This window comes from Limulus polyphemus, unplaced genomic scaffold, assembly GCF_000517525.1.
Source record: "Limulus polyphemus unplaced genomic scaffold, Limulus_polyphemus-2.1.2 Scaffold1199, whole genome shotgun sequence".
NCBI lineage: Eukaryota > Metazoa > Arthropoda > Merostomata > Xiphosura > Limulidae > Limulus > Limulus polyphemus.
Window position 1 is genome coordinate 287,882 of NW_013666809.1, and position 11,408 is coordinate 299,289.

An 11,408-nucleotide genomic window follows, 5' to 3' on the forward strand; every position below is an offset into this window, starting at 1 on the left:
TCCCTAATTTAGCAGTGTAAGACTAGAGAAAAGGCAGCTAGTGTTCCCAACTCACCGCCAACTCTTGGGCTACTTTTTTACCAACGAATAGTGGGATTGACCGTCACATTTTAACGCCCTCTCGGCTGAAAGGAGCGAGCATGTTTGGTGGGACGGGGATTCGAACCCGCAACCTCATATTGCGAGTCAAGCACCCTAACCACCTGGTCATGCCGGCCCACAAAAACAAGGACGAAACACACAAATGAACAGAAAAACAGACATTTATTTCAATGCCTATTCATAATGAACCGAATATTTTTTGTGTGTCAACACCTGTAGATTCTGTTCCCAATCGATAAACACAAAAATAGAACAGTGAATCAGTTGAAGTGCAACTTCTACTTTTCATGAAAAAAAAAAGGCACGTATTTCATATAATGTAGTTTATTTTATACCTATACCTCATATTGATCGGTTAGAATACATTAAGCACAAATTAGAACTTATAAAGATTAAAAAGCACGAAAAGCTTACATTATATTCAAAAACTAAACAACACAGAGCTATCAATCTATTACAGTTTCAACGACTATGTTTCAGTATTACCTATCCATTTTCCCTTTAAAGGTCCATAGAAGTTTCAATCAAGCGGAACTTGACACAAGATATTGACGCTCTGTACCCTTAGAAACGGTTGTTAAGACGTTTGTTGACAATTTGTCATCTACTAGTATTTCGTATTTACACAGATAAATAAAACGTATTTCTAACGTAATGTTTCCTTCACATTTATTATCCAAAATACTTCTGTGGTAATAACTTCCAAAGTTAGAAACAGGTACGAAATATGAATAACATCCTATCTCACAAACGTTTTTTTTATATATGTAAAAATTAGTTCATGGGTGTTTAGCCAGTTTTATGTTTTTCTTTCCAGCTTAATTTTACTCGAACGAGTAAATATATTCTTTTTCATAAAGTAAAATAAAAGTTTAATTACATTCATCGTTTTAAGTCCACTATGAGGATTATATAACTTGCATGGTGTTCAATTGAATAGTTTTTCTTACTAACTATATCGGCCCGGCACGGCCAGGTGGTTAGGGTGCTCGACTCGCAATCCGAGGGCCGCTGGTTCGAATCCCCGTCACACCAAACATGCTCGCCCTTTCAGCCGTGGAGGTGTTATAATGTGACGGTCAGTCCCACTATTCGTTGGTAAAAGAGCAGCCCAAGAATTAGCGGTGGGTGGTGATGACTAGCTGCCTTCCCTCTAGTCTTACACTGCTAAATTAGGGACGGCTAGCGCAGATAGCCCTCGTGTAGCATTGCGGGAAATTCAAAAACAAACTAACTATATCATAAAGGGCACTAGTAGCTGCTTTTAATTTTTCCGTTTCTGTTCCAAAATGTAAAATATTTTAAACACATTTTTAAGTCAAAAACTTTCATTTGCCTACATATATATATATATCTCCCAATGCTCGAAATAATTTTCGAATTACCATTTTCCAGGTCGAATAATTCATTATGACCAATTATACTTGAAATTATCTCTAAAGATAGTGCTATAACTCGAACATATAATGACTTTGTACCTACCTAAACAGCACAACTTTCAAATAAAACGCTAAAAATTTATGCGGAAGTTGAGTAGTTGTAGTTTCAGAGCGTTGTACACGTGGAAGATAAAGAAAATTAAACTTCCAAACTAAGTAAAGATACAAGACGTGGATCTTAATACTTTGACAAATTAATAAGTGTTGCTCAATGTTCAGCTCAGTGCTTTATGACTATTCCTCATATGTGTGGTAAACTGAATTTAGATTTGAAGTTTACCGATAGGTCTGAAAAACACGAGATTTGATCAAAATATGGAATTACGGAGTGATACTAAAAATGATTACTAACTGAAAGTAAGTTACATGAAATATGGAGATTAGACAAGAAGCAACAAGCAATCTTTATTAAGTCACTCAACACAATTAATTGCGCAGACACTTGTTGGATTTAGACAAGACACTTGGTCAGAGTATCAAATACTATCTTTCTTCACCACTCTTCCAAGCGTTCTACCTATACATTTAACTTACCTAAGCTTGGCTTGTACTCTACTGCTCTTGGGTTTGAAGAAACCTCGAAGTTACACAGACCACCTTACAAGTTATTCTCGTTATACGTACATGAAGCGGTAGTGAGTAGGTATTCCCTGAATAACAGTTGAAGGACATATTGCTCTCGATATCCCTACACAAGGTCGCATTAAGCAACGTTCTCCATTGGGAGTAACAAGTTACATGCCCCCCGGTGGAACAGCGGTATGTCTGCGGACTTACAACGCTAGAATCCGGGTTTCGATACCCGTGGTGGGCAGAGCACAGATAGCTCATTGTGTAGCTTTGTGCTTAACTTCAAATACAAAACAAAACAAGTTACACTTAATGATTTCCTCGACACAACAAGAAGATAAACAGAGCCGATGCAAGTGTATTTAAGGCCCTAGGCATACCTTCAAAATCCAAATGTGTTGACTTTATTTGACCTGAATCAAGATAATAATTGTCAGCACCTATTGTTCTACAGCTTTTAGTGGCTCTGGATAAATAGTTTAATAAAAATACGTTGACTATAGTATTTAATAATATCGTAACGTAATACTGCTAAAGTAAAAGTGAGAATCAACACTTTATTTGTCGTGTTTCGAGTAGAATTGTTAATGAAACAATAGCAGTCAAATAGATTCGTTAAAATAGCTTAATTAACACACCGTATTTGTAAAATCTAAAACGAGAAATATAGCGCGTGGCAAGTGTCTGTCCCAACAGTATTATTTTCGCCCACACAACTGCGAAGTGTGCCTAGTGTTTGCACTGGCCCCGAATATAAAAAATCATGGTATATTCACATACCAGAAGGACACCAGTTTAGAACCTTCTGTCATTGCTTGTAAAACAGTGTTTTAAACACAAACATATCTTACAGATAGAATATCGAACGTCATGAAGTAAAACTTTGACTTATATAATATCACACGTACACCCACGCCCAACTTTAGGAACCGATCAGACTTAGCCAAACAGTAGAATAACGGTGTGATATATTTCCATAAGAGTCAATGCAACGGAAAATAACTGAAAAAAATGTGTGATAAATATTATAAAAGTAACAAAATAATTAAATGACGGATATGATGAAGAACAAAAATTATGAGTTTAATGTATTTTTTTTCATACACCGACTTTTGTAGCCTTTTGAAAGGAAATGATGTTACAGTCGTATACCTATACTTATATATCGTGTTTTCTTCCTTTTACAGTTTTATACGTTTCAATAAGAAATGTATTTGGTCTACAGGATAATCAGTACTGAGTGATGTCAAGTTTGATCAAGCCAAACAAGTCAATAAATGAATGTCACCCAATAAAACTAGTAAATCAAGCTCGTTCACTGAAGGAGAAAAATTATAATTAAAGAAATACAACAATATCAACATTTTCAAAAAAAGCAGGCCATTCAAAAGCATCCAACAAAGTTGGTCAAATTCAAAAACTGCAGGGCAGAACTGCTAATATTGTATGCTTTGTTACATGCTTTAAGTTTGATAGCAGATATCAATAAACACAGGTACACATTTGTCCACCACAAATAGACACCATGAGTGCTAAGTCCACCTGATCACCTCACAAAGGAAAGATATAAAGGTGGGTGGGTGAAACAAAAACACGACTTTTTATACTTGAAGTATATAGAATTTGAGTGGGTGACATTTTTAATCATCAACCTACTTAGTCTTGGTAACTTATGTAGTCTTATGTAACTCATAGAGTTTATTATTGAATAACAATTTTCAAAGAAATATTACATACACTCAATACACCATAAAAACAGTTCATATTTTCCAGAAGGCCACATGTGTCTTTTTTTTTTATTATTATTGCTGTGTTTTAGAAATTTAAGGAGAAAGTACTATAAAAGTCTTTTAAACATTCAGATTGTAGTTTGTTTCTTATATATTTTAACAAAAGCTTCATAAAGTTATTGAAACATTAAAAAAAAATTCACTCTATCAAGATGCTAAATTCAGTTAATCCAACCCAACAGTAACTGCACAGTAAGATACAAGTACCATCTGTTTGTTTACATCTTAGTATACTGAATGATAATCTGCCCTGTAGTTTATGTTATGCAACATACAAGTTTCTATGTGTATTAACCACCCTCAATGAAAGAAAATGAACTTTTCACTGCTGCAGTGTTTGAAGCTATCAGTATTTGTTTTTATGATCTTTTGTTTTATTAGTTACAATTTAAAGAGACACTACACAGGGGTTAATAAAAACCACACCAGATCTTTTGAACTGTAGCAGTCCTCATCAGATCAGCTAGGTAAATCTAATATAATCTCAATATGGGAATTCTGTCTCAGAAGTTACATTTCATACACCAAGTTTTAAACTTGTATATTGGAAACAGTGGTTGGCACTGTTCAGCTAGATCCTGGACTCATCTGTTCTTTATCTTATGATCCCGTAACTTCTAATATAAAACATGTTAATATATAACATTTCTTAATATCCTCTAATCTAATTTAAAAGATAGCCAATACAAGTGGAAGCCACAGTCTTCAGCTAGGTATGGTACGTTTCTTTTTAACCTCATCCAAGGTAAAGAATATGTTTCAGAATACAATAACTGCTTATTGTATAAGAAAATGACTGAACTATTTAGATCACAAATGTATTATTTCTTACTTCTCAGCTGATCAAAGCAGAAAGTGAAGAAAAGAAAATGTTTACATGTAAAGCTGCTCACAAACATAGAAGTTTACATAACTGTGGCGACTAAGCAGATAAAAATCAACATCATGAAATTTGGGAAAAGTAGAACCTTAAAATTTAGACAGATGAGACCAGCAAGTGAAAATAAACCACGACCTGAATGTGCAAGTTTTACAGTGTACAGTGAATCATGCTTTAGAAAATACATTTGATTACAGAAACTAAATAAAATAAACTTTTAATACAACTTAATTTTAAAATATGACTCTGGTGTTTAAATGTTTCTACAAAGAAAAATATTCAAAGTAACAGGTCTATGTTATTTATAATTGTCTTCCATACATTTACATAAACTTAAGAATTTAGTTGATATACACTAAAATACAAAATCCTGTAGTTTGAGTGCAATATTGCTTACATTACTTTGTGAGAGAAGAATCCCATATTTCTAAACCAAGATGAAGACAGCAGTTTCAAACAATTTATTTATATTTACCCATTTTTAATCACAGTACATTCATTAAAAAAATCTTCCAAACCTATTATAAATAATCCTTTTTCTTCTGAGGCAAACACTTTTGGTTAGTGTATCCTAACCTCTCTTTTTCAATTCTTACATGTGATGGAATATCTAGAATTATCTTTGACTTCATTATAAATGCAATGATTTGCATTATTAGTTGAATAAACAAAATGTTATCTTGATACCAACTAGTCTGATTTTCTGTTGATCTTTTTACCCTCATACAAGCAAGAACATTTCATCAGGAAGAAAGGTAACAGACACACATACTATCCTTGCTCATCAACAGCAAACTTTCTCCACTGGAATGCCATTTTACTGAATTGGCATTGAAGAGACCTATATGGATGAACAGATAGATAAACTGACCATTATTTCACACTATATCAAACAGTACTCAAATGTGTGAAAAACTAAAATGCTTACCTATAAGGAGCCCCTGCCCCCAAGAAAGAATTCAATAGGTGTACAATATCTCACAAAAAATACTTAATTTTGTACTCACAACACATTTGTACATTGGATAACAGTTTTGGTTTTAAATTCTGCGCACTATTAAGTGTTAAGTCCTATATTTTAACTTTCAGTAAACTATTAACTTTGCTTGCTGCTTTACAAAACAAACAGGGAAGAGACAATGGTTGAGAAACAGTAATGCTATTGGCATTTAAAATAGACATAAAATGTCTACAAAATGCTACTAAATAATTGCTGTTAGTGAATCGAAATAATAGTGACAGGGAAATGTCTTTGTTTACTTAAGTAGCATTATCTTTTTCAGCAGAAAAAGTAAATGTTTATCAAAACATAAAAAAATGTTTATTTACTGGATGATGACTCTTCTTATAGTATATTTCATTCTTAAGATAGATGGAAAGGTGTGGACACCATTCAAACATTCAATATTAACATTATCAACTTTCTTTGTAGTTTGTATATAAACAATTACCAATATGAAGTTCTTTACAATGAAATTCACAATCAATTATTCATTTATCATAACATCACACATGAAAAAATGTTTTTACACTGGTTATAGATACTTAATGTGTGTTACATTATTACCTATTGAAACATGTATCTGTTGAAATATGATAATTTATTTGTAAAGCTTCAAGAATATGATGCAACTCACTAAACTTTCAAATCACATTTTTTACACCTAACTTATAAACCTACTAAGAACTAATTAAAAAACTAACTCAATCACAAATATCATAGACTAATTTTAAAGAATGATATTATACAGAAACTTTAAGAAATTATGTGCAATGATTTACAGAATGCACAACAGTATTTACATGATAATTATCTGGCAAGATATATGCAACTACACTAGTTAAGTAAAACACAGCATACCAATTTCACTTAAGGTTCACCTACTATGCTCCTTGTATGGCCTTGAGCTAGAGTGTGTGACATTACCATGGTTACAGAAGTCAAACAATAATATTTGAAATTTCTTGACATAACATCTCACAATGCAGTTGAGGCAAAAGGTTCTTGGAACCTCTTGTCATAATAAACTCACAACATATTCATAAGTAAAACTTAATAACAGAATGCATACGGTGCAAACACAATTTCTAACATAATTATCGAGCAATAATTCAAAGGTGAAAAATACAATTCTAATTTATTGCTTGTAAGTAATTTGTTTCTTCAATAATAGATACTCCTGAAACAACTGAACCAGTTCCTCTACAGTGAAGTTAGTCACCACATATACTAATAGTAGCTGTATTATAGAGGCATTCATTTAGTCTATTCATAAGTGTTTTGATTAGACATTTTCTATAAAGCTGGAAAATATAGCATTTGTGGCATACACTGCATAATAAGGACTTTTGGTATAGTGTATGGGAACTGAGGACACTTGAAATAAAAACACAGAACAAAATCATATCGAACAGTAAGTTCAAAATTACTAAAGCAATCAAATGATACACCTAAATAAACACAATCTATATTATATCATGCAAGAAACATTTTGTTATCATTAGATTAAAGTTCAAGATACATGTAGAAAAAAACGTCATATTAAAGGCAATTAAATCATGGATCACCAAGTGTATCAAATACAACACATTTTGTTGTTGGCCCTTGTGGGAGCTATGTATGTTCAGTATGATCAATTTATTTACTATGAGGATTATTTGCTTCAATTCTAGAGTAATTGTATTATCCAGTCTGCATACTGAAGGTCCTTTAATTTCTGGCATAGGTTTAGTAAACTCATTCAGAACCACTTGATATTTAGTTCATTGACATGGTTAGTAGACCATACAAACATCTAAGTCTAGTTACTGATTAACATTTTTTTTTTTCACAGCAAGCTACCTACATAGATCAAAACTAAACATTCACCCAGCTGATTCTATGTTTATGTTCTTACTTATAATAAATATAATTCATTGTTTTATCAGTACTGCTGCTGTTAGTGATGTTTTTGGCCATAATTCCAGTAATTAGTTGTATTTTTATATGTTTATTTATTAGATTTTAATTATCAATTACTTTATGTCTTATATTTTAGTTGATTATTTATTTACATCATAAATAAAGTCCTTAGAAGGACTGTATGTGGTAGCAGAAGCTGAGATTCAATATTGGATTCAGACAAGTGGATAACGTATTGTCTGTCTAACAACATATAGAGTTGAATCCCAGTTCCTGCATCCCCACACTGACCTATTTAAGACGTTCCTGAACACAAAAGCCTAGGAAAGTTTTCCAGCTCCTACAACCACACATACAGTCCTACTCAGAACTTCCTAAAAAACCATCATCATATTATCAAAAAAATGTTGGATATAAAGTAATTAGTGTGTAACAAATAAGAAAAAAGGTTAGTAGCTAATCAGTAACTAGACTTCAGTAATCATATAGGCTACTAACCACAACAACAACAAATATCTGATTGTCACAGCCTTACCACAAGTACTGAAATTTGTTTATGTGACCACTTGATAATATGGTTAGGGTTACATAACCACAACAGATATCTGATTGTGACAGCCTTACCACAAGTACTAAAATTTGTTTATGTGACCACTTGATAATATGGTTAGTTTTACATAACAGATATCCAATTGTCACAGCCTTACCACAAGTACTAAAATTTGTTTATGTGACCACTTGATAATATGGTTAGTTTTACATAACAGATATCCAATTGTCACAGCCTTATCACAAGTACTGAAATTTGTTTATGTGACCACTTGATGATATTGTTAGGGTTACATACTTTCAAAAATGAAGTAATATTAGAATCATGTAAACTTTAATAAAAATAAAACTAATGAAGAAATTTATAACAAACACATTTATTAAATCGTGTCCACAAGAAGAAAAAATGGGAGAGCATCTCTTATTAATATGGTCAATTTTGTTTTTCATTGTGTGCTGTATAGTTTGAAAAACAGATAACTAACATGCTATTGTAGGAGACAAACTTGTTTCACCTGATATGAAATGCATTTGTTCACATTGGATATTTGTGATCAGCTGAAGTGCTATACAAGCTCTCATCAGCCAAGCTAGATCAATGATTGTGCATGTTGACCAAATGGTTCAACTATGTGTATTTGTATGTGTGTGTATGAAGTATTTGAGTTAACTTTCATGCATAAGATCTTAGTAATAATTTCTAACTATATAATAGATAGCTCCTTTTCAAATTCTATTTCAGCATGAAAATTACAAGTGTTTATGCATAAAAACAAATTCTACACAATTTGTTACACAAATGCAGCTGACCTAAAAATCTCATTTGGGGAATATTCATCATCATTACTCTATATAAGTTTAGGAGAACTTATAAGGCTCGAAACTGTAATCCTCAGCTGATAAAATATCTAACACGAGCAAATATATTTCATATTAGGAGGGATAAGTTCAGCTTTTATAGATTAACGATATTAAAGAAAATCACTTTTTGGCTCAACTAATCTGTTGAGGTTAGTTTAAACAAATAGCCAATTAAGTGGTTAAAATAGATATTTATCTAGAAGTGTATAGAAAACAGAAATAAAGACAGTGAAACATATATGATTTAATCCTAATCTAATTTATAAATGTTTGATATATTAATCTTCAGATATCAAACTGTTGCACTGAGAAATTTGCTCCATTTCTTTAAATTTTGGAAAATTTAACTTTTTGAAATACATAAAGATTTTGTTGAAGCATGCAAACTTTGGCATGTTAGACTCAGTTTAATAAGATACACCTAAAAAAAGCACAAGTATTAGAACTTTTAACATATTGCAGTTATCTTCCGAGTTATGCACAAATCTTGTTAAACGTGGTGTGTAAAATTTGCATTATAGTTCCCAATTCATTAAGATAACCCTAAAAGCATATATATATACATACATACACAAGTAATAAGCTGTAACACAGTTACTGTACATGTAAAGCCCAATTAATAAACAAAACTGAAATGACTTAAGTTATAAATACAAGTCACCAAAATCTCACAAGCAGCATACACATAAAGGTAAATCTGTCAAATTTATAAAGGTGATACACATCAAAAACTGAAGTACTTAGTAAATCTACATACACATTAGAAATGCAATACTGAATAAATTATCACAGATTCAATTTAATCCTGTTTCATACAGACCAGGAATATCAATAACTTCCTAACATTAACAGCTATTAATACTTTAGTGCTGACTTAACCATACTGATTACTTACATCTTTAACATAATGTACTGCATTGTGTTTTTACCAAAAATAATACTATATACTTATGAGATTTATTACATTAATAGTAACCATACTGTAAGAATATGTAAAATTAGCAATTTAAGTCAAAACCTTAGAGATAGAAGTGTATACGGTATGCCAAAAAATAAAAAGACATTTTCTATAAACCGTTATTAAAGCTACTGGATTTCTGCTATTTCTAAACCTTTTACCAATGCTCTAATATTAGTGTTATTTAATGAAATGATCGTTGAATTTTTTTTATAACATCTAAAATAAGAACAAATGGTTTGTCTTCCATACTACATGTTTATACTTAAGAATCAAACTAGTATGACCTCCCACTGTTGGTTTAAAAGTCATTGACCCATTTAATCTAACTTCTAAACATGATACATATTTCAGGATAACTACTATAAGGTCCTACTAACAATGACAATGCTGATAACAGTATTGACAAGAGTAACAAGGAATGCTGGGCACAATACAGGTCCATGGGAGTAAAGTAAAAAGTTCTCTATATGCCTGGTTGTTTGAAATAAAAGTTTATATTACACTAAACTGAACTTATTAATTTATAAACAGCATATTTCCATACTGTAATGACTTCCATGACATTACACAAATAAAACTTTACCTTCACTAGGTATTTCCACACAAAGACATCCAGATGGAGACCAAAAATACACATAATTGGTAGAACAGCATATAGCTAACCTAGTCTGAGTTGGATCCCAAGCTATAGCTAGGAAACAAAACAAAAACTTAGCTGTTGGTAAAGGTTCTAGTAGATCAGAAAAAAAAATTGCTACAAGTGTGATACTAGTGCTTTAATTCCTTTAAATTAGTATATTCTACTATTTTGAATTAAAGCACTAGTACAACACACAACACACAATGTAGTTTTTCTTTAAATTAGTATATTCTACTATTTTTAACTAAAGCACTAGTACAACACATGTGTTGTACTAGTGCTTTAATTCAAAATAGTAGAATATACTAATTTAAAGAAAACTACATTGTGTGTTGTACTAGTGCTTTAATTCAAAATAGTAGAATATACTAATTTAAAGAAAAACTACATTGTGTGTTGTACTAGTGCTTTAGTTAAAAATAGTAGAATATACTAATTTAAAGAAAACTACATTGTGTGTGTTGTACTAGTGCTTTAGTTAAAAATAGTAGAATATACTAATTTAAAGAAAAACTACATTGTGTGTTGTACTAGTGCTTTAATTCAAAATAGTAGAATATACTAATTTAAAGAAAAACTACATTGTGTGTGTGTTGTACTAGTGCTTTAATTCAAAATAGTAGAATATACTAATTTAAAGAAAAACTACATTGTGTGTTGTACTAGTGCTTTAATTCAAAATAGTAGAATATACTAATTTAAAGAAAAACTGCA

General features: G+C 31.5%; 1 protein-coding gene across 1 annotated transcript in view; it reads right to left on the reverse strand.

The window, feature by feature from the left end:
- Positions 1-5,231: 5,231 nt before the first annotated feature.
- Positions 5,232-11,408, reverse strand: part of LOC106462571 (WD repeat-containing protein WRAP73-like) — an 18,028-nt gene continuing 11,851 nt past the window's right edge. The window contains exons 8-9 of the mRNA XM_022389866.1: positions 10,638-10,745; positions 5,232-5,622 (exon numbers count right to left, since the gene is read on the reverse strand). Coding sequence (XP_022245574.1) covers positions 5,525-5,622; positions 10,638-10,745 — 206 coding nt within the window. The 3' untranslated portion in view covers positions 5,232-5,524. The remainder of the gene's footprint in view (positions 5,623-10,637; positions 10,746-11,408) is intronic.